The sequence below is a fragment of the Anabrus simplex genome, chromosome 8, assembly GCF_040414725.1.
Source record: "Anabrus simplex isolate iqAnaSimp1 chromosome 8, ASM4041472v1, whole genome shotgun sequence".
NCBI lineage: Eukaryota > Metazoa > Arthropoda > Insecta > Orthoptera > Tettigoniidae > Anabrus > Anabrus simplex.
Window position 1 is genome coordinate 214,989,361 of NC_090272.1, and position 25,250 is coordinate 215,014,610.

General features: G+C 38.0%; 2 protein-coding genes across 3 annotated transcripts in view; one reads left to right on the plus strand and one right to left on the minus strand.

Moving 5' to 3' along the window:
• The window catches only part of Polr2J (DNA-directed RNA polymerase II subunit RPB11), a 34,860-nt gene extending 17,537 nt beyond the window's left edge, over positions 1-17,323 (plus strand). For both annotated transcript variants that reach the window (XM_067152159.2, XM_067152160.2), the window contains exons 4-5: positions 6,773-6,947; positions 17,128-17,323. In XM_067152159.2, the coding sequence (XP_067008260.1) occupies positions 6,773-6,947; positions 17,128-17,163 (211 nt within the window). In that variant the 3' untranslated portion in view covers positions 17,164-17,323. The remainder of the gene's footprint in view (positions 1-6,772; positions 6,948-17,127) is intronic.
• Positions 17,324-18,054: 731 nt separating this feature from the next.
• LOC137501834 (uncharacterized) lies at positions 18,055-22,623 on the minus strand. The gene is made up of 2 exons (XM_068228917.1): positions 21,693-22,623; positions 18,055-21,449 (listed from the first exon to the last, which is right to left on the minus strand). Exon 2 carries the CDS (start codon positions 21,272-21,274, stop codon positions 20,360-20,362), a length of 915 nt encoding a protein of 304 aa, XP_068085018.1. The 5' UTR covers positions 21,275-21,449; positions 21,693-22,623; the 3' UTR covers positions 18,055-20,359.
• Positions 22,624-25,250: the final 2,627 nt, after the last annotated feature.

A 25,250-nucleotide genomic window follows, 5' to 3' on the forward strand; every position in this document is an offset into this window, starting at 1 on the left:
AGTTGGCCGTGCGCGTAGAGGCGCGCGGCTGTGAGCTTGCATCCGGGAGATAGTAGGTTCGAATCCCACTATCGGCAGCCCTGAAAATGGTTTTCCGTGGTTTCCCATTTTCACACCAGGCAAATGCTGGGGCTGTACTTTAATTAAGGCCACGGCCGCTTCATTCCAACTCCTAGGCCTTTCCTATCCCATCGTCGCCATAAGACCTATCTGTGTCGGTGCGACGCAAAGCCCCTAGCAAAAAAAAAGAATGTACAGTATATTGTCTTATAAAACTGGGACTAGTTTCGACCCCATATATATTGGGTCATCTTCAGCCTCGCTCCAGTTGGAAGACATAGGCACACATATAACCAATAATAATATAGACACTCTGGTATGACACAATATACAGTCTTAAATTAAAACATTGATGAGGTTCGAACAACACATCCAAACTTGAGATTAAATAACACATCAAATCTGTTGTGGTTGATGCTGAACTGTTTTGTCATTCCTACAGCAGCCAATGTTCTTGATTTGATCTGGGAGTTGGTATCCTTATCTGTGTAGACGAGTAACTTGATTGTTAATTTACGTTTGTTCATTAGTATTATGGGTAATGACTTGAGCTACCCCTTTCTTAGTTTCTTACTGTTGTTGTTGTTGTTGTTGTTTGAGTCATCAGTCCATAGACTGGTTTGATGCAGCTCTCCATGCCACCCTATCATGTGCTAACCTTTTCATTTCTACATAACTACTGCATCCTACATCTGCTCTAATCTGCTTGTCATATTCATACCTTGGTCTACCCCTACTGTTCTTACCACCTACACTTCCTTCAAAAACCAACTGAACAAGTCCTGGGTGTCTTACGATGTGCCCTATCATTCTATCTCTTCTTCTCATCAAATTTAGCCAAATCGATCTCCTCTCACCAATTCGATTCAGTATCTCTTCATTTGTGATTTGATCTATCCATCTTACCTTCAGCATTCTTCTGTAACACCACATTTCAAAAGCTTCTATTCTCTTTCTTTCTGAGCTAGTTTCACTTCCATACAATGCCACGCTCCACACGAAAGACTTCAAAAACATCTTTCTAATCCCTATATCAATGTCTGAAGTGAGCAAATTTCTTATCTTAAGAAAGCTCTTCCTTGCTTGTGCTAATCTGCATTTTATGTCCTCCTTACTTCTGCCATCGTTAGTTATTTTACTACCCAAGCAACAATATTCATCTACTTCCTTTAAGACTTCATCTCCTAATTTAATATTTCCTGCATCACCTGCCTTCGTTCGACTGCACTCCATTGCTTTTGTTTTGGACTAATTTTCATCTTGTACTCCTTACCCAAGACTTCGTCCATACCTTTCAGCAGCTTCTCGAGATCTTCTGCAGTCTCAGATAAAATAACAATATCATCGGCAAATCTCAAGGTTTTGATTTCCTCTCCTTGGATTGTGATTCCCTTTCCAAATTTTTCTTTGATTTTCTTTACTGCCTGTTATATGTAAACATTGAAAAGGAGGGGAGACAAACTGCAGCCTTGCCTCACTCCTTTCTGGATTGCTGCTTCTTTTTCAAAGCCCTTGATTCTTATCACTGCAGATTGATTTTTATACAGATTGTAGATAATTCTTTGTTCTTGGTATCTGATCCCAATCATCTTCAGAATCTTAAATAGCTTGGTCCAGTCAACATTATCAAATGCCTTTTCTAGATTTACGAATGCCATGTACGTGGGCTTGTCCTTGATTCGATCCTCGACGTAAAGTCAGGATTGCTTCAGGTGTTCCTACATTTCTTCTGAAGCCAAACTGATCTTCTCCCAACTCATCTTCAACTTGTTTTTCCATTCTTACTATGTGCTCTAAATAATAATCACAATCATCCTCTAATTACCATTGATGATACTAAAGTGCCTTCTAGCTCCGACATGATGCTCATATAACACCTTACTACAAAAGGTTGGGATGGTTACGTTTAAACGACCACAGAAAAACTCACCAAATGGCCCTCCTCATCTATCAGTTGCTTTCTACAAACAGCCCTACCTATCTATCGTCCAATTTTAGGCTTCTTTCTTTATTCTACGAAATTAACACTTGTTCCGGATCACTACTTGAAAGAGCACTGTATCAAACAAATACCTATAGCTATTCATTCCTGGTCTCTGCTTCAAGGTTATGGAATACAATCCCGGAAGATATTAAAAAGTCTTGCTTGTCTAGGGCGTTTAAAAGTGCCTGCCGTAAATTCCTCCAGAGTACATCCATTTGACTCAAATGAATGTAAAAGTGAATGACATGTGAATGAAAGCAAAATTATGTACTAGATATAAGTATCTTAAGGCTATCCCATTTACGTTTTGTATTCTTCTCATTTAAGACTATGCACCGTTCCTAAAAATAGATAACACAGTAACATCATTTTTAGTATACTCAGATTGTAACATAGTAATATTCAGTTAATTTCTGTTTGTCTTATATTAGAATGTTTTCCTTTAAGTTGCTTAGTAGATATATTCTTTAGATATTAATTTGATATCTTTCTGTTATTATCAACTCTATATTTATTCCATAAGTTTGTCATTGATATCATCATCATCATCATCATCATCAATGTCCCACTCCAGTCGCCCGGGTGTGGTTTGTCATCAATAGTAATCTTAGTTAATTGTATTATTGTTACTCCTTATCTGACTTACTCATCTTATCTGTAATTGATTACCATGATATTTTAAATTAATGCTGTAAACGCCAAAAATGGTATGTGGTTAAGTGTAAGAAAGGGCCAAGAGCCCTAGCTTCGCCACTTAATAAAGACACAAATAAAAAATATAAGCACAAAATATTTTAGAGGTCCACCAAAAAGTCTACAGATCCACTTTCCTTGCCTGATTTACTGCTTATAGTGATGCCGGTATGATTTCTTGAGAAACCGGTTATACATGAATTGTTTTTAAGTTAATCAATTTTCTCAAACCAAGTCTCTTGCACCTGTCTAAGTCTAAAACTTTTCACCCTTTGTTAGGCCTACCTACATTACTGGTGGACTACGTTCGACTGGAGTCTCACCTGTATGCTTTCAGTTCGTTCACTGACGATTTGTGAACTCGACTTACCAGAAACACTAATACATAGTGTTACTTACCAACCATTATGTAATCAACTCAATATCCATTTTTAAATTTTTTACATATGTCCTCAGGGGCAGTCTCCAGTTGGGGAAAGTTGAAATAAATACATAATAGACATCACAAGATAATATTAAGCTTAAAAAATTTTGAAACATTAATTGTAGAATGTAAAATATTGGTGATTTTGTTTTAAATACTGTGATCCTCTCTATTTCATATTAATTACTGTTTTGTTATGCATAATCATTTTAAATTTTTTAGTAGGTAAAACACAATATTCATATATATATATATATATGTTCTTTCAATAATTTCAGTTAACATGCAATTTTAATGTAGGAATGTACATTAGTAGTTGTGAACAACTTGGTGTAAATAGTGCATTAAACTGGTCAGATGTAAGAGAAGACCACCTGGCCTTAATCTTGCCAGTATAAATAAATAATCAATCAATCATTCTTATTCCTACATCTACTGAGAATGAAGGTCTGGTCTAATTATCCATTTCTAAAGTCACAGTACACTTGTAGATGGCCTGCAATATTTATATCATAAAGTTAAAATACGCTACAAGAATTCAATTACACTTCCATCTCAGTAACTTTGGAATGAGGAAATCTTTGTGTATCGGAAATTGCACCCATTGTTTCATGTTCTAGCCTGTTTAAACTTCATGAACTTATACAGAGATCCATCGAAGTACAAACTGAGTGACACAACCATGCGACAGCTTCTATAACTATTCCAAGAGTATTTTATACAACTTTATGAAAAGAGGTGCTGAAACTGATCACTGTCATTGTCCAGACATTTTTGGAACCTCTTTAAAAATATGCATCACTCACTGTAGTTTGTGTTGTGTAATACTTGCTATTTCATGGTGCATGTTGTGTTTCAGTTGTTCCTGGATATGTGGGTTTGTCTTGAACACAGTATTTTTTAATTTAGCTTGGAGACTAGTTGCAAGGAGTTTAGTTGGGGACCAAGAGGGCTGCAAATCCTTTTTAATAACTCTGTCATTCTGAAACCTCTTTCAGCTTTTCTCGTTGGCAGATGGACCAATTATCCCCTTAACCCTTAATTTCTCTTTTATAAGCCATCTTAGTACCTTTCCTAATAACCACAGGCCATTTAATGTAGGGTACAGAAGAGGTGAATTTGCATTAATTTGTTTAGATGAGTAAACTAGAAGTTTATTTATAAGAATGTTATTTTGTATGTTTTTATGGGGTGATGTTTTAACAATTTATTTTTTCTCTTCAAAATATTCACTGCGTGAGCTGTGATGGAGGCTTGTTGAAAAAAATTATGCTCGCTGTTGGTTAATTCTCTATTTAAAAAATGGTCAAAATTGACTTTGTGTGTTTGGCGGGGAAAAATTTACCTTATAATTCATTTACTGTTCATGCTGCATCATACACTAACTTTGTTGTCATAGACTTAAGTGCTCCAATAACAATTATTTTGGTTACACGCATATCATGAATGGGTCGACTTCTCCATTGTATAAACTATTCAGGCTCCACTCACGAAATGTGTGCCTTCATACGGGATCACCTAGTTGAAGAGCATGTACATTTTTTTTTTTTTTTACAATATTGTTTTACGACGCACTGACACAGGTAGTTCTTATGGCGAATGATGGGATAGGAAAAGGGCTAGGAGTGGGAAGAAAGCAGTCGTGGCCTTAATTAAGGTACAGCCCCAGCATTTCCCTGTTGTGAAATGGGAAGCAACAGAAAACCATCTTCAGGGCTGCCAACAGTGGGGTTCGAACCCACTATCTCCCGAATGCAAGCTCACAGCGGCCAACTTGGAAGGGCATGTACCAGTTACTTTATATAGTTTTAACTTTAACTGTTGAGCAGCTCATTGCACAGAGTCATAAGAAATCCTTGTTTGTTATGAAAGATGTCTTAAGTAATTTTTTGGGGTGAAATTTTTCCAAACCTTAGTGATTTGGCTACACAGTTTGGGTAATGTAGCTGTCAATGTACATTCTTGGGATAGTGAGTTTGAATCCACTATCAGCAGCCCTGAAAATGTTTTCTGTTTTTTTCTCATTTTTCACTCCAGGCAAACGCTGGGGCTGTGCCGTAATTAAGGGCATGGTCACTTCCTTTCCAATCGTAGCCCTTTTTTATCCCATCATCTCCATGAGGCCTGTTCATTGTCAATGCGACACAAAATAAAATCAATTTAAGATTATTAAAATTTTATTAGTCAACCTATTCAATACAAATGATATTTGCAAAGTTAGGACTTACATCTTATTAAACTAAGGTCTAAAGGGACATGTTTCGCCCTTTAAAAGGGCATCATCAGCCTTTTTACACTCATGCTAAAGGTAAAAATCAGGATCCTGATTGTCGATATAAGAAAAAGTATATAAAATGAGAATAAAAATTAGAATGAATATTATACAATATGTGCAATCATGAGCTCTTAAATGACAATTGACAATCAAAAATCACTTAAAATGTTTGCGAAGAAATAAGAGTTGGTATGGTAATTACATCAGCAATCTTAAAATGATCTTACAAAACTGTACAAACTAGGCCTTGACCAAATAAATAATAAGAAAGTCTATGGCTAAAGTTGCCGTATCAAGGTTCGTGAAATTTGGCTGGAAGCAACCTGATTTTAAATGGAGAGCAAATTAGAATCCAATGGCCACTCAAGACAACATAAAACCTCTCTCGTTGAAAAGTTGTAATGAAACTGTAGCATGGCGCATGTAGATTATAAAGTTGTGTCCAATCAATCCATTAATTTCATATTTCACGAAGTGTGATCACGGTCTCAGTATTTTTGTTGAAGGAGTTGTGAGAAGTTAACTAATAAGTGCCGCTGTACAGATTTTGTCAGCTCGTATACCGATGGTTAAATGGGAACATTCTTACGTGTTGGCTGTAGTTTTGAATGTGGATTGACTATTGAAGAAATATGGTGCAGGTCTGTAATGAAAAGGAGAATAAAAAGGTAAGAAGTTTAGAGGAAAAACGGTTAAATTAGGGGATGTAAGTCCTAACTTTGCAAATATCATTTGTATTGAATAGGTTGACTAATAAAATTTTAATAATCTTAAATTGATGTACATTTTCAATACGGGCCAAATATGAAGTTTGTAACATGAAATAAAATTGCGAAAAGAAGAGCCACAATCACTGACCCTGTCTTCTGATGTTTCTTCACGGAGAACCGTGCACTGTTTGTTAGGTTTTGTAGTCTGAACACTACCCGCTGCCTGACTTTTGCTGTAAAGATCATGGATTGTTGTAGGACCTGAAACTTTTATACCTGAGAATTTATCTGCAAATTATCTTTGAACTCGACATGCTGACAGAGTTAACACATACAAAATCATTTGTAAATACATATTTTGCAGTTGAAAATATGCTGAGCCATATTGTATTTCACTTTGCATTTAAATACAGAACGTAACACATGACATATTAACTGAACTGAACTCGACCCCTTTTAGATCCACACCAATAGCGAGCAGCTGGTGTGACCTTTGCCCTTATCACCGGTTGGGCACATGTGCTCTCAATGGGAAAACACTGCTAGCTGGTTCATAGTTTGTAGGATTTCTCTGTGTTTTTGTTATAATCTAAGTGGTAGAGGCAATAAACATGTGTGTGTTGCAGTCAGCTGCTCAAGGATCCTAACGTGTTGTTTGCTGGATACAAGATACCACATCCTTTGGAACACAAGTTCATTATCAGAGTACAAACCACCTCAGAGTACACACCACAGGATGCCCTGACAAATGCTATCACCGATTTGCTGGCCGAGTTGTCTCTCTTCGAAGAGAGGTTTCAGGTAAGAATCCTCTTGATTGTGGTGTAAAATTGAAGTAATGAAATCTTCCTCTAAAAGTTGTTGAAATAATGTTCTTTACATATTGGCTCCATAAAGTACAATGAAACTTGCCTAAAATGGCCACTAGTTGTTTTTTCTGAAGGAAAAAATGGCTGTTAGTCCCAGTGATCGCTAAATTAAGGTTACGAATCTTTGTAATCTGAATAGAAGTCTATTTTATTACATGATTAGCTACAGTAAGCTGACACTATACTAAATGTAACAAACATATGCATTGCCTGGTTAACACCAAATTACATTAAAATAATTAAGTATGCTTATACTGAACAATGACGGTGTGGTACTATGTTTATATAGGAGACTGTTCTAAATGTACTCTTGAATGACATTTTATTGATTTACAGTAGAATCATTCAGTGTTGTTTGTTTTATAGTATCTTTGAACTTGACATGCTGACAGAGTTGACACATACAAAATCATTTGTAGCCTAACTATACATTTTGCAGTTGAAAACATGCTGAGCCATACTGTCTTTCACTTTGCATTTAATACAGAACGTAACACGACATATATTAATTGAACTGAACTCGACCCCTTTTAGATCCACGTCAATAGCGAGCAGCTGATGTGACCTTTCAGACATGAGTGATTTGGCTACACAGTTTGAGTCACGTAGCTGTCAGGTTACATTCTTGAGATAGAGTTCAAATCCCACTATTGGCAGCCCTGAAGATGTTTTCTGTTTTTTTCTCATTTTCACTCCAGGCAAATGCTGGGTCTGTACTGTAATTATGGCCATGGTCACTTCCTTTCCAGTCCTAGCCCTTTCTTATCCCATCATCTCTCTTTTTAGGAGAACACTGTTAAAAAAATTCTAAAAATGTATTCAGATGCAAGACTGTATTCTCGTCAGAGGCCTACTGCCAATAAGCTTAACAGTAGTGCCCCTTATAGAGGCATTCCAAACAAAAATATTTTTAAATAATCTGATTGTTCAGTCACATCATCCCATTCATTATCATGGGTAATTTACATCTTTGTACACTGGTAAGTTACAGAGAAGACTGTAGCTGTATTTATTGCACCTCAGGAAAGAGAATCTGGTATAGTGCTATTTAGATGGCCAGATGTGTAAAAGGTCAGCTTTGTTACTGTGAGCCAGCTCCGTGGTGTAGGGGTAGTTGGCTGCCTCTCGCTTGGAGACCCCAGGTTTAATTCCTGGCCAGGTCAGTGACTTTTACCTGGATCCAAGAGCTAGTATAAGGTCCACTCTGCCTACGTGATTTCAATTGAGAAGCTATCTGATGGTGATATAGTGGCCCCGGTCTTGAAAGCCAAGAATAATAGCCAATAGGATTAGTCACTGTGACCACATGTCACCTCGTAATCTGCAGGCGTTTGGGCCAAGCGATGGTCGTTTGTTAGGCCAAGGCTTATCAGGGCTGTAGTAACGTGGGGTTGGTTTGTTTATTACTGTGACTGTCTCAGGAATGAACAAAGTATTCAGAACATTTATGATCAGCTTGTTTCATTCATGTTAGTTGGTGAAATGTGACTGGCCGCTGATCATTGTGTGAGGTGACCACCTAAAGGAGAGGATACCAACATAGGCTTTATGAAAAAATTAATCAGTTCCAGGAAAAACTGTTGTTTATCGAAGTGACCGCTAAATTAATGTGGCTGTTTAGGTAGGTTTCATAAGATCAAAACAAATAAAAAACCATGGCGCAACAGGCCTGAAGGACCATGGCCTGCAGATTTCGAGGTGTCGTGTGGTCTGCACGACTTATTCTCTCGGCCGTTATTCTTAGCTTTCTCGACCGGGGCCGCTATCCCACCGTCAAATAGCTCCTCAGTTGTAATCACGTAAGCTGAGTGAATCTCGAATCAGCCTTCACATTCAGGAAAAAATCCCTGACCTGGCCAGGAATCGAACCCAGGGCCTCCAGGTAAGAGGCAGGCACACTACCCCTACACCACAAAGCCGGCTAGGTTGATGAATATTGAATTTTCACGACCGCATTGTAATCGAAACAGACTTTCAACGTATTAGGTCGTGTTACGTACATGTAGTACGTGTTGAAGAGATGTTAAGTACCGAACAAAAATGGCCAGCCGGACACCAGTGGGATCCGAACCCACAACCTCCCGATTTCATTGTCATGCCCCACAACGGGCGACTTAAACGCACTCTACAGTGTGCTAGCAGCAGTGCCAGACCTGTAGCTCAGATCCTTTCAAACAGAACAAAGATGGCCTAGGCCACCATAGCTCAATTGGTAGACCAACCGACGCGAAATCGGGAGGTTGTGGGTTCGGATCCCACTGGTGTCCGGCTGGCCATTTTTGTTCTGTACTTAACATCTCTTCAACACGTACTACATGTACGTAACACGACCTAATACGTTGAAAGTCTGTTTCGATTCCGGCTAGGTTGGTTTCGCTGTAATTGATAAGTGTTTCTTTCTTGTATTATTCTTCATTTATGTGATCTCTGTATCAATTTATCCTTTTTGCCAAGAGTGAGGTGGTGGCGCCTGAATTTTCAAGTTCGGTTTTGAAAATTTATTTTTTGAAATCCAGAGTTCCCCATACATGTACGTTCACACCAATTTACAAAGTAACAAGTCGTATAGTAGTACATATGTTTACTGTAGCTCATATTTTCTAATATCTGCAATAAAACTTTTTACTGCTTTTGGCAGTCTTGAATTCTGTAATTGGCGCTTCGTACCTTGGAATTTGGCGATTCAGTTCTGCGCAAGAGCTGCCTAGCGGTCATGAAAGACATTGTTACAAACAGTCAGACAAGTAGCCCTTCATGTGAACATATAACAAATCGAGTTCCATTACAGATGATCAGTTATCGGTAGCCGAATACAACTATCAGACCAGAGTTATGGAGAAATGCAGAAAACTACTATGTGAAATAATTCCACAAAACTACGTTACCGGCTTTCTTCCCGTGACTAGCCGTTCCTAAATTATTGCCGTCAAAGCAGTGCTGATAAATTCCTGTGGAATTCATTCTTTGCATTTAAAACGTACGGAATGTCATGTTTAACAATTCTTGTATTTTCACTGAACATTATTTATACTTTTACTTGAATTACAGCATCTTGGTATTGAACGGTTTGCACTTTAGAAATACGGTTGTTTTCGTTCCTGTTCGATAATGGAAAACTGGCAACGTTGCATCAGACATCGAAGCCCGCAGACTCTGTAGCCATTTAACGCTGGTGATTTGTTGTAGTTTATGTACATTTTTGTGTTATACTTGAGAAAATCACCAAAATTAAACAAACAAAGCTGCACAAATTGTCTGATGTGAGTAAAAAGAGTGTACTCTTTCAGATTTCTTTGTAAGTAAGTAACACAAAGTGATACAGAAGCGAGTGAGTTTGAGAAAACAGTTGATGGAAGTGCCGATTGTAGTGTTCAAGACAATGACCTGTGTGAAATTTATGGTGTTCAAGACAAAGAAGTCAAACGTTAAAAATATGTCAACATTTCAGTTATCAGGCAAACGGAAATTTCAGTAACCGTGGCTTGAATTACTACCGTGGCTATGCATTGAGGAAGGAATTGTGAAGTGTGCAGTAATTTTCCTAGTTCTTCTGACAAAAATTATAAAGTTGTATCTGGATTTTCAGGCCCATTTAAACTGGTACCTTTTAAAAAACATGAAAAATCCTTTCCTTACTCGAAGTGTCTGGAGGCTAAAAGTTTCAAGAAAAATCCTGAATGTGCACCTTTAGCTAAGTGCATAAAGAAAGTGGATGCTAATATGTTACAGCACATGAATGCATTGTTCATGTTATCATATTGCAAAAAATAATTGACCCTGCACTGATTTTGAAGGTTTTGTTGCATTGTTAAGCAAGTTGAATGTTACTGATTCAGAGAAGTATGTGAATGATAAACAATGCAGATAATTTATTTTGTACATTGCCTCAGACCTTTGTGAAGATTTGATATGTGAAATTAAATGCTTTGCATGCAGTTGTCAAAGACTGGGAATGCCTAATGGTGCATTTAGAGAATATTTCTGAAAGAAAAAAGGGAAGTAGGAATTACGGCTTAAGGTCTGCTGAAGAAGATTAAATACTTCAAATTCGTCATCACAGTTCACTTTATGTATGCCTGAGTATATTCAAACGACTTTCACTTGTATTCCAGAGGCATGATCTGATTTTAAGTCAGATAAGAGTGCATGTAAATAATGCAATTAATTAATTGCAGCAACTTCAGATCGCCAAGGGCCCAATAGAAGGAAAGTTTGTTTCTGCTACAAAACTTTTAGGAGTTTTCAGTGGAATACAGTTATCAGGTGTGTCGGATAAGAATTTCATGAGCGACAAGGAACATATTTTGGCAAGTGGGATTAACTTTCTGAAAGACAAATTTTTTTCAAAATGAGGATATTCAGAGCCACTGGTGTTTTTGACACACATTCCTGGCCATCAGGAAAACAGTTGGAGAATTATGGCAACAGTGAAATACAGCTTCTTGCCACTCATTTTTCAAAACGCCTTCAAATTGAAAATAATGACGTAGAAGACATACCGGTACGAGTTCAAAGTAGTCAGTAAAGGTCTTCCACTGAATGATCTACTTGGAATATCACGGACTTTGAAAGGAACTTACGATTTTAGGAAAGCTCCTCAGTATAGTGGCAACAATTCCTGTATCGACCCCATCATGTGAGCGAGGGTTCAGCACAATGCACATTATTAAACACAAACTGTGAACCAAGCTTATCGTGAAGAACTTAAGTGATCTCATGATGATATCTTTGAATGGACCATCTATAAAGGACTTAAAGCAAAATTTATTGATCGGTGAAGGCGACTGGTGATTATTTGGGTTAGTAGCTCTTAAAATGTAAATTGTTTCTATTCCATTTTTACATGAATTGATAAACAACTTAAGGACATATTAAAAAAAAAAAATGTAGCTTTATTCTAGTCTAACCTGTGGTTTTCATAATCTTTGTTTGCAAAAACTGTGCTATCTCCTGAATAATTTCAGTTTTTCTATCCCCAATAATAATAATAATAAAAAATAAATAAATAATAATAAGAGCTCTGGACATACGCTGTTGAGGAGTCAATCCAAAGTATCCATGAAATCATATCTAATATCCGGGTGACAGAAGCGTTACCTAGCGACTGGACCTCAGCTATCATCCACCCGTTACACAAAAAAGGCGACAAATCATATCTCAACAACTACAGAGAGATTTCCCTTTTATCAGTGACGTACAAGATACTCTCCAAAGTATTACAAGAGTAGAGGCTCAACTAGACTCCTGCATCGGAGAGTACCAGGTTGGGTTTCGCAAGTCAAGGTCATGCGCCGAACAAATCCTGAACCTCAAAACCATCATCACTTACAAAAACCTAAGCGCCTCACCCTACGTGGCAACATTTGTTGACTTTCAAAAGGCCGACGATCCAGTAGATAGAGAGGCACTCTTCCAGGCACTTGCTGAACTGGGACTAGATAAGAAAACCTTGAATCTAGTGAAAGCAACTCTTATACCAACACTACAGTCAGAATCAAATTCAGAGGAGAACTGTCACAGAGCTTTGAGATCAAAACAGGCGTTAGACAAGGCGATGGCCTATCTTCAATCCTCTTTAACTGCCTATTCGAAAAAGTCATTTGTGAGTGGATGAAAATGCTAAAGGATGACTCTGGATTGAGAATTGGCTACAAGAAAGACAAGTTAACTGTCAACTGTTTAGCCTTTGCAGACGATCTTACACTCCTGGCATCCAGTGTGGAGGAAGCTATCCATCAACTATCCTCTCTCGACCACATAGCAGCTAAAGTAGGGGTGAAGATCGCCATCAACAAAACACAGTTTATCACCACATCAAAGATGCACCCAAATCAATCCCACTGGGGGACAAAACAGTACAAAGGACTAACTCCTTCATGTATCTAGGAGAAAGGATAACCCCAAACGTGAATGAAGATCAGGCCATGAACAGCAGATGCATCAAATTGGAAATCCAAATCCCTCTCCCTTAACCTCAAAATCAGGCATTACACTACTGTAGTGAGACCGTCAGTACTATTCGCCTCAGAATGTCTAAACATGGTAAGAAAACTTTAGCTGAAGGAAAGGAAGATTCTGAGAAAAATCATGGGCCCTATTAAAGAAGAAGGCAAGTACAGAATCAGGCACAACAACGAACTGTACTACCAATTGGAGAGCATTATAACATCTATGAGGAAGAGGAGATTGAACTTCTGTGGTCATATCATGAGAATGGTCAATCAGAGGCTCACCTCCAGAATCTTCCACACCATCTCTAGAGGGAAAGCGACTAATGCCAAGTGTACTTTAAGGTTAAGTCAATATTCCACCTTTACAATACCAAAAGTTTATTGTCTAATTATTTAAACATTATTTAAAATATGACAGGACATGTTTCGTCTAACTTGTAGACATCATCAGCCGTAAAATATTCAAGAAAAAGCACAAAAAAGACAAGGACAGAATAACACATTGAAATAAATCGGGTTGCCGAATACGTCAATCAAAATAGTGAGGCTGAATACTGAATACTGCATGTCAACAGCACCCTCAAGAAGAATTTTAATACCAAGTTTTACTGTATCATCTCATGTGTATAATTTTAAGTTTGTTCATCAACAACTTTTGAATTTTGTGCTCGGAACAATCTAGAACACCGCGGCACCGCGGAGAGGTTTGTTTTAATCCAGGCTTTTGACACGCAATCTAGTGATTAGAAATTGTATACCACCACCTCTCCTACCCTGCCATGATGGAAATTTTTCAATCAACAAGACTAGAACCGGCTAACCACGGTGTCAGACTGTTTAGACTTCAACACCTTAACGATCATGGCAACCAGGCGAGCTAATAATAATAATACTTTATAACCTCAGCTACAATGTTGCAGACCTGGAATTGTTACCCTTCCACTTTCAACATTCTGATTGTGCTGCTATCATGACAGCAAAATACTACTGAGTGGTTCCAGGCTGGCTGAGTTAATTTAATTGTGTGGGGTCACTCTGAGTATGCGACTAGAGATGTTCAACCTCTTTTATACACAGCATGAGCCGCAGAGGCCTGACGCATCAAACCAATTTCAATATTTCTCTTATTTTCCATTATGTGATCTTGTGTCAATGGGACACACAACCTCTCTCTCTTCATGTCTTAAACAGAAATTCCATACATTAACTTTTTACACTGTTTTCTGAAAAAATAATTATTTCTAATGTGTTAATTGAGTAGTTAATATGCCAACAAGTGGAGTGTCAAGATTTTTCATCAACCATTCAGAAACAATTACCTCAGCTGCAATGATCCACGAAGTTCACATTGCGAGTTATTCACTCTCGTAGTGATCCACTGAGCTGCTGCTACACTACTGGTCTTGTTATTCACTTTGAGAGTGTGTAAACTAATTAACTGATTAAAAACTAATAATTCAAAAATAAATCAAGGAATGAATAAATTCAGGAAACATGTTTCTTTCCAATTGGTATTTTATAATGTGGGTTTCTTTACATTTTTTTCCCTAGTTAATATAACATGGGCTGATATTCAGTAATTGTTTTATTCCTTGTGTTCTACCTTTGATGATCTTAAAAAAAAAAAGTGTACAAGTTTGGCTGTTTAATTAGCTTGTGATTTACAACTTCGCATTTTCGTGCTGCATATGACTTCTGGTTGGCAACCGCGTAACATACAAAGTAGTGGTTTTTTGAGGTAGAGAAATAAGAAAGCATCAAGAATAGAGGAAGGAGTAGAAACCGATTCAAATAGTTAATATTTTATCTAACCTATAAAATTTCAGCTGTTGTATTCATCATCAGCATGTTAGATTTTGTAGAATTCCAGATGAGTGCTGCAGAGGAGACAGAGCCCATCTCAAATAAGTCACATATTATAATGTCAGGTTTTGTTTTGTTTTTTCCAGATTTTATCCAAGACCTTTAAATTCTTCCATTCTCGTCCATTCTCTTATCATTCCTTTTTCGCTCATCATTCCTCCAGTGAACATTTCTTCGTGGTTTCCTTCACATTTCAGTGTTTTTCGTAATCTTCCTGATCATTAGAGACTGACGACTACATGGTTTACCAACTTACAAAACAGTCACAACTCCACCATTATTATTGCCAGATAACCATGATGACTGAAGCTATATTTCCATGTTAGTGATGCTCGCTGTTGAACTTAGCACAAGAACTTAAATTCGTGAATATCTCCATTATTATATTTCAGGTTGCAAAAATGTATTAGAAATAAAAAATCAGAAATTAGATTTTCTGTCAATTTCGTTGTGTACGTTTCTTTAGACAGAACCAATGTATGGAAGTTTGTGAAAAACGCAATAATCACAAATATCTCTGTTGTTGTTGTTGTTGTTATCACTCATATGGTTGAAACATGATATTGGAAATTAAATACTGAACAACTTTTATGTAGCCGACAGTTTTTCTTTACAGCTAATATTAATCAAGAAATTTGACATTTCCTCTTTTGGTCCCCTTAATATTGCTGTGGCCGGCCTGAGTGGCTCAGACAGTTGAGGCGCTGGCCTTCTAACCCCAACTTGGCAGGTTCGATCCTGGATCAGTCCGGTGGTATTTGAAGGTGCTCAAATACGACAGCCTTGTGTCGGTAGATTTACTGGCACGTAAAAGAACTCATGCGGGACTAAATTCCGGCACCTCGGCGTCTTCGAAGACCGTAAATGTAGTTAGTGGAACGTAAAGCCAATAACATTAATATTGCTGTGTGCTTAATGCTAATGGAATAATATATTGTACTCTATTGCAACTCCAGGCTATCCTTGACTTAAATTCAGACTTTTGAGAAATGTTGCAGAGATGTTTCTTTTCCTGTGATAACAGTGAAACAGGTCTAATCCAAAATAAAAACAATTTTCTTCTTCATTATCATCACAATCGTTTGCCAACTACAGTTTCTCATATGTTGTATACAAAGCCAGTGAACTATTCGGATGGCCAACAATAGACAAGGCTGACACAGGCTGAATAAAAATATAGCCAAGTTGTAGTGTTTGGTAAATTAGCTGTTTGCATCTGAATTTTGAATTTGTTAGAACAGTCTTTTTGTAATATATTGTTTTATATAATTTTGAGCAGAACTTTATTATTTATGTACTTAGTGATATTTTATACAAGTTGGACTAAAAGTAGTTCACATGAAGCAAGAAGTATGAAATCAGCTTCTAAATACTGGTTTTGAGAATCAAATTCATATTATTTTTGAACCACATTTTCAGTTCTGTCATGAAATAAAGAGATTTGTTTTGTCCATTTTAAAAAGATTTTGAGAAATTTCTAAGCCAAACATTTTCGAATATTGAGTCATATTGTATTTCATATACTGTATTCCATTTAACTCTTGCATTTTGTTTCAACTGGTTTTTGTGTTTCCTGAAAACAGTTGAGATAAAACATTTATATCATCAGCATGACAGCATGGTGCATTCAGCTTAATTACTTTTGTATAAAGTGGGTGATATTCGTTTGACCTGCTTGGTCAGAATCGACGCATGTTTCTCCGTAATTTTTCTTGGTAATCTGGTGTTCTGTATTATGTTGCTTCATTGTTGCAAAGAAAAAGTGAACTGTGTATCATATTTTCGTGAAAACTGTTGTAATTCCTAATTTTGTTTATTGTGGATTTCCTCTGGGTTGAAGAAGCTGAATGTTATATTTCAACAAAGTTGCCTTATTTAACTCCAAAATTATTAAAAAGTACATTAAGTTTATGTTGACTATTGGATTTCCTATATCAAATATGAACACAGTTTTGACTTGCAAAATATATTTCTGTAGACAAAAAGAAATCTTCAATAGTTTATTTTTTTCATTTTTCATAACTCTTGTGTAACGGTTAAAAATCATTAAAATTATACAGTATGTAAGTCCTCAAAAGAAAATTCTGAGAACATTGATAGATGCTCTTTCTAAACAAATGTTTGTTGTGAAAGTCCTTTGAGGCTCAAATTTGGAAAACAAATGAAATATTGAAAACAGTTGTCATTTTACCTATTTAGCCTCCACTTGAGAGTCTTGAGAATGTTCCTTGGTTCATTTAGATTTAATATTGTCGACAGTCTGTATTCCTTTGTTTATGATCTTCTCTTTTTTTTCAGGAAGCTGTCAATGAAAAGCGTGAAGGTCTGGACTGAATGGTGATAATTTGGCGAAAAACAAGACATTGTGATTTTGTGTCCTACTTAAGTGTGTGTTTTAGTGATAAAGTTCTGTTGTGCTTCCACAAAAACATAAACAGATCACATCTTATGTGATGTTGCATTACCAATAATTTATTGTAAAGTTTTGAACAGATGTGTTGTGTATTTTTTGATACCATTTCCCAAGAATTTTCTCCATAGGGCAAAACTAAATAATTTAGTTAGTGGTGAAGGTTGTAGTCAAAGCGACCAGGGTTTAAGAGTTATGATACTAACGCATGGATTCATCTTCTTGAGGCCATCTTCTACTGGAGGTTGACTATCATTCTGGTGTTTTGAACTTTAGATTTAGCAACTTCTAGGAGTAAATTTGTATTTTTGCCATACCACTCCTGTAAATTTCTACAGTTGTTAATACTTCACAAGTTATTAAACAAATGGTATTCTTAATGATCTGTTAAACTGTGTTACCATTCCCTAGTGTTCAATGTCCAGCAATTGTTAACAGTCCAAAATAGCTCTTATGGTCATGCTTAAGATGTCAGATTGCTGTATTTAGATTTTTTGAACTACATTCCTTACAGAGGAAGGGTTCTTGCAATGTAATCACTTTGGAAACCTAACAGATAGAGAACTTCTACAAATAGGATATTGAAAACTGTCCTTATTCTAGGTGTAAGATTAATAGCATCAGAGAAGTAGGCTATTCCAGTGTATGCACACTACAGTGTTGCCTAGCTTGGTACATAGATGTCTACAGGCGAGTTCAGCACAGAACAACATTATTAAAATCATGGAGATGATAATCTTACCTTGTTGGTGTTATGTCTTAAAATGCTGTTGTCTGTGACGTATAGCCAAAGTTCAGAAGTAACACGCTATACGCACAAAGTTCAACTCTGGACCGAAGGAACGTGATCTCATCCGACTGCTGAAGGATGAACCCAGCTGCGACAAGAAGATCTATTTTACTGTGCGGCCGTGGACAGCTCAACATTGAAGAGACAGACCGGTCCGTAGATGCAAGACACAGAAAACAAGATGCATGCGTCTTCAGCAGCTCTCGAAATAAACCAAAGCCAAACACACATCATACTACAGACATCCCGTTATGTTTGATGAAACCAAGCTACTAGCCTCTAGCCATCACATTCACCAAAAAAACCTCAGAGAAGCCTTAGAAATTATTCAGGAACACCCTAATAACTCTAGTGGAGATGAGGGATTACTGTTATCTAACATTTGGAAATTAGCTCTAAATGAGCAACATTTACTCCACGCTACCCCAGAAGACAGCACTTTCACTTTGTAGTCCGACTGCAGAGTATAAATACTCGTGCCTTTCTACTCTGTTATCAATCAGCCTTGACAAAGCCCACTGGAATGATGGCAAAATGTTGGCCATTCACCAACCCAGGATGCAGCATAACGGCCCGAAAAAAACCCGTACAACAGCATTAGCTCTGAGCTGTGAAAGTCTAAGAAGCCATTTTAAAATTGTTTCCTCCTCCTCCTCCATTTGCCGTTAGTGCTTGCACCTATAATAATAACAGATGTTGATTTCTTTCATGTGAGGTTAGAATATTCTATGAAGAGAAGCTAGTTCTCCCATACTATGGGTACTGATAATTTCATGTTTTACTACTGGCTGTTTTGCTTGGGGATAGTGCTGAGATTTCAAAAGCTAGAGTTAGGAGAATTTCAGCAGCCTTAGCATCCATGAGAGGAAGGTGTGTAAAAATTTCTTTAGGAAAAGATCATCAGCAGATTTTCCTATTCTTCTATGAAATATAAAGTATTCCTGGTGTTTTAGTCACCCATCCCCCCCAAAAGGCCCCTGTTCAGCACAGTAGGTGAGTCTGCCTGGGCAAGATATAGGTACCCCACCCCAGTTATATCCGCAATCCAAAGTCTCACGCTCCAGGACACTGCCATTGAGGCGGTAGAGGTGCGATCTCTCGCCGAGTCTGAGGGAAAAACAACCCTGGACAGTAAACAGATTAAGAAAGATATTAACATTTAATACCTGTAACTTTCCGCCAATAATGTATTATTAGATGCTTAAAGGTACAAACAGACATAACGTTATTCTTATTCTATTTAAGAGGAAGTAGACCTATTTATACACTGTTTTGTTCTGATAAACTGGTCAGATAAAATTTACCCAATGTGCGCTCGTGCGTGTATTCTGATGGGTTGAAATATCCTGCTTGCGGACTTGAGGTAGTTATTACTACGGAGTGGATTTTTATGTGCTGAAAATGTGAAAAATGACCATTTTTTATGTTCTGAAAAACTTTAAAATATGTGATAACAAATTAAAATTATTTTCCTTTAAATATCACATAAGTAGACTACTTGTGCTCAAGAAGTAAATAAGTATAACGTTTTGTATTAGAATATGGTGCTACCAAATGTGCTCCTTAAGGCAAATTGGTGTGTGTGATGGAAACGTGCAGTATGGTATATTAATTTTTGATATGCCTGAGTAATGCCTTTGCTGGCAGGGCCTAGTGTTTACAGTGCACTATGTCTTCTGGTATAGGCTAGAGCAATTTTGTTACTTTCATTGACCTGTCTCAGTCTTATCCTTGGCTTTGACAATATGAAAGTGACTGAAGTATGAGTGATGCTAGTAAGGCCATTCCTTATGCAGCCAGTCCCTGCTATGAATGGTGTGAAAATGTTGCTCATAGGATCGGTTGATGCATGCATTTCAGTGGGCTTGGCAGACTGATGTGTAATAGCAACTTCTGGCACGGTGAAGAAAGCAACGGGAAACTACCTCACTCCTCATTTCCCTAGTACGCCTCTTCAGTGATGCCTAGGCAATCTATGACATCTGATGGCAGAGCTGTTGAGGATCCAACCAGCCTTAGGGCTGACGACTGAACATACATACATACATGCCTGAGTAGATAAGAATGGTTATTTTTTGTAAAGGTAATGTTTTGTTTTAATATGGCAAAAGCAACCTATCATCATACTCACCCATCACACCCTGGAATATTAGCTGCTAGTAGTAGTCTCAGAATTGAAGTGAACATCAAAGGTCATCTCCAAATTGTCCATGACAAATGCATGACGATTACCTTTAAAGAACGCCTTATACTGCGAAAACAATCGCTCCACATCACAGGAAGACAGATGTGCGTAGTTAAAGAGAGGAATGTCACCAATAATAACGCCATCAATTTCGCCAACATGAGCACCCTCTAAATACATTAGAAATTTGGCACATTTTTTGAAATCCTCTGTTTTTCCTGAACAAATTTTGATCTTTGACCTTTAACAGTCTCTGAACCTGCAAAGCCGGGAGTGAATCTAATTTATTTTCAACAGCGCGCACTTCCTTCACTGTTTTGGACAACAGGTTAGTGGATTTTTCAAGTATGTCTATAGTTATACACAAGAAGCTTAGATTAGCAGATATAAACGCCAAATCATTTTTCAAAGAGCTGTCTTTCAGTATCTCTTGAAGAATCTCAATTGACGACACGTCGTTTTTATCTAGTGCATTCACAACAGATGCAAAACTTTCGAAATTGTCTGCGTAGTATACCACAGCACTAAGCCAGGTACCCCACCGCGTAACAATAGGCAGCGGATTAAGTGCAAGATCCGGGTTTTTCTCTTTAAACAGATCGATTGTTGAGGGTGCTTTTACAAAGACATTTTTGCCATTAGACACTAATTTATCCACTTGAGGATGTTGAGCCCGCAGAGTTTCACATAACCTGTGTAGAGCGTGAACAACACAAGTCACGTGTATCATTTTCGGAAAGCTCACAGAAAGGCTTTCTGCTGCCTTTTTCATGTAAGCTGCATTATCAGTAAGGAAAAGCAATACATGGTCGTATGTTATATCTTTTGGCCAAAGTAAGTGCATGGCTTCATTGAATAACCTAGCTATGGTGACATGGTTTGCAGCAAGCATTTCTTTACATGCTAGCAAATAAGAATGTTCACAAGCAGTTTTGTCATTCTTCAACACATCAACTACAACATTTCCTACTTTTCTGCCACTTGAATCAGTGGTTTCGTCAACGCTCACCCACAGTTTTTTCGCTATCACATACTGCCCAAATTCTCTGTAAAGTTTCATCGTAACATTTTGGGAGATAGTTTTTTCCTTAATGTGGATTCGTCTGGAGGCTTAAATTTAATGTACTTTGTTAGGAAATTTCTCAGTCCCGGATTATTTATTTTGCCAAGAGGAATGTCAGCGCAAACAAATGCTCTGCACACATCTAAATAATACTGGGAATATTTAGATATGCCTGCGGCTGTGAGCTTGCATCCGGGAGATAGTAGGTTCGAATCCCACTATCGGCAGCCCTGAAAATGGTTTTCCGTGGTTTCCCATTTTCACACCAGGCAAATGCTGGGGCTGTACCTTAATTAAGGCCACGGCCGCTTCCTTCCAACTCCTAGGTCTTTCCTATCCCATCGTCACCATAAGACCTATCTGTGTCGGTGCGACGTAAAGCCCCTAACAAAAAAAAAAAAAAAAAAAGATGTGCCTGCATTTGAAGTAGCTGGTTCAGCTATTAGTAAATGTTGTGAACGCACACGCGAAGCAGCCGCAGTATGCTTACCGGTATTTCCAGACAAATGCTGGGTTACTTGAGAACATTGATCTGCACTTGCTGTTTTACCACACGGTTGACAAAATAATATTTTTCCATCGGTAGTGAAAATGCTTTTAAATTCCAGTACCGTACATATTGTTGAAGATGTGACCTTGTACTCGACTTCTCTTTTGGCATTATTTTGCAGGTTACCACACACGCATTTATGGTGAATCACTGTTTCAATAAAAAGAATAGCAGCGGACACTGAAGGAAATATTTCTTAGAAATCCATACAAAATCACTCGACCACGGGAATGATATATGGACCCGAACAGCTATCCTTACTCTTAGGAGTGATGAAATCCCACTACCTAATGGTGGGGCAATATTCTTCCCACTCTCCCATGTCGTAACGGTATTACGTCACCTTATCTCTTTCGCTGATATTCTATAAACAAAACCCGAGCGTGCTGACTCATAAAAGTGAGCTGGAATGATGACATGAAGGAAACAGCTTGTGCAGCAAATCAAATCGCTGTCTAAATGTAATGACGTAGCCAGTGACCAGCAAGTTTTAGAACTTCTGGAGGGAAATCTATAAATAGTCGAAACATTCAGATACATGATGTTAAATACACTGTTAAAAACAATACCATAATTGTAAAATGAAAATATGAGCATTATTTTATAACAAAGAAGTATTTAAAATTTTATTGATTAACAAATATTGCCGATTTATGTGCTTATTATCGATTTTCTTAAAATATCTATTTACATTTTAAAAATGTGAAAATATGTATTTTTATGTGAAATAAGATCAAGTTTTTACACTTGAGGATGCACAATAGGAATAGTTAACTCTGTAACTTGTGTTAAAACTTACGCAAAAAAAATATGTAATTACATAAAAATCCACTCCTGTAACAGGACTGTAACTAATGTCAGCTGAATCGTTGCTTACGAGCTGTGTACATAACAGCAGATCATAAGATGTCATCAAGCGAGTTAAGATATAGTAAACTGTGGGGAGAGAGAGTGGTAAGCAGACTTCCCATCCTGCCTACAATGACAACTGTATACAGTACATTTCACTTTAGAGGTGAGTCTCATAAATAATTTTCCTCCTTTTTAATTTCTTTTCTGTGTGTTTCATCATCATCATCATCATCATCAGTTTTCCACTCCAGTTGCCCGGGTGTGGTTTACGAGCACTCTCCACTTCTGTCTGTCCATGTACCACTCTTCTCTCAAGACGACATCCCAGCTGATTCCTCTTGTTCCTATGTCCTCTTTCACTTGGTTCAGCCACCTCTTCCTAGGTCTTCCTACCGGTCGTTTTCCGGCCACGACTGTGTGTAGCCATTGTTTTGCTGTCCTTCCATCGTCCATTCGTTTGACATGGCCAAACCATTTCAAACGGGCCCTTGTCACTTTTTCATTCAGGGATGGGTACACACCAGCTTGCTCCCTTATTCTTTCATTCCTTACCCTGTCCCTTTTTGTCTTCTGTACCATAGTTCGTAGGAACTTCATTTCTGCGGCTTGTAGTTTGCTGTCCACTTGTTGGGTTGTTGTGCAGGTTTCTAGGCTATATGTTATTATGGGGGTGAAGTATGATTGGAATAGAATCTGCTTTGATCTTAAGGGAACTTGTTCGTTCCAGAGAAGGTTCCGAACTTGATGGTAAAACTGAGCTGATTTTTGAATGCGGTTGTTAATTTCATGCTGTATTCTGTTATCACTTGAAATGATGCACCCAAGATATTTATATTGGTCTACTGTTTCCAGTTGTGTACCTTCCAGCATTATTTTTCCTTTCTTCTTCTGCCTGTTGACAGACATAGTAACAGTTTTCGATTTATTTATTGTTAATCCGTGTGCTTTCAAATGTTCATTCCAGGTGTTCAGCCTCTCTTGGACTTCCTTCTCTGTATTTCCCCAAATTACTACATCATCTGCAAATGCAAATGCATTGATGTCCATATTGTTCTTCTGCTTAATTTCTTTCATGACTTCATCCATGACAGTGATAAAAAGTAATGGTGAAAGGGTACTGCCTTGTTGCACTCCTTTTGTGGTTTGGAACCAATCAGAATTACCGTTTCCTATCTGTACGCAACTGCAGCAGTCTTCGTAAAGCATTTTAACTTTCTGGATAAGCCCTTTGGGTACATTCTTCTTTCTTAAACATTCCCATATAGTCTTCCTTGGAACACTATCAAATGCTTTTTCGAGATCCAAAAACACTAGTGTTAAGTCTTTGCCCTTCTCCCAATGCTTTTCTAACAGTATTCTAAGTGCAAATATGAGATCGGTAGTTGATCGGTGTTCTCTGAATCCATATTGTTCTAATTCTGGCTATCATTTCCAGATTTACTTCTTTGCCTGAGGTCGTAACTCAACTTGACAAGAAGATCGCAACCATAATTTTTGTTATTATATAATTATTCCTGCAACTTTGTCTTGTATACATATGTTTTAGTTATCACATGACCCCTTGCGGGTGGGGGACGCACATGTAGAATACACCCACGGTATCCCCTGTCTGTCGTAAGAGGCAACTAAAGGGGGCGACCTAGGCACGGACATGTATTGCAGTTTGGTATAATGTGTTGGACCTCCTGTGGATGGGAGGGGCTGAATACATTCACAGGTAATCCCTGCCTGTCGTAGAAGGCAACTTAAAGGGTCATGTGACCATGGTCCCCTCTTTATTTTTATTGTTTATTTGAGGGTTAGTTGTAGACCATTTCAAAATTTCTGATGTGCGTGCTGCTCAGAGATGGGCCTCTTACGTGTGCGATTACGCCCAAAAGCCCGCATTTGACCACCCAGGAATCTTGCGGGTGGGAGCGCCATGTACCCTGGCAGTAGTATCCGCCTAACAACACAGGTCCCCGCACGGCCGAATGCCAGGACATATTATTATTTTTTTGTTTTGTTTTTTTTGTTTGTTGCTATATTTAGTGCTCTGTACGCGCTATGGGGTACATGCTATTGCGGATGACTGGAAGAAGGGAGTCTAGTGCTCATTGCCTCAGTCGTCCCGTATTAGGCATCGTCCAAAATCGGACACCGGGCAGTACCTGCTATGACCAGGTAGGTATTGCCTTAGCTGCTTGGTTTGGCTACAGAGACCCCTGATCGGAGTGGGTGGCATTCGGGGAGGATGATTTTGATTTTGGGCATGGCTTCAAAACGGTCGCCCATCCCAAGGTGGTCCCCCACCGAAATCTTTAACATTTGCTTCCAGGAGAGGTTCAACTCCCTGGAAACATGCGCACCGTGAAAGATTGGGGTCCAGCTTCCCTAGGTTTCTGGTTGGTACCAGAACTGATGGGCATGATTTTAAGCTGGTAAAGTCGATCCTTTTTAGTAGACACATTGAAGGCATCTACGGCGAACTTGAGGATCTCAAAAAAATGCTCAACGGTAGTTTGCTATTGAAGACTCGTACAGCACTGCAAGCTGATCAGTTGCTTAAATGCGACCACTTTGGCGAAATCC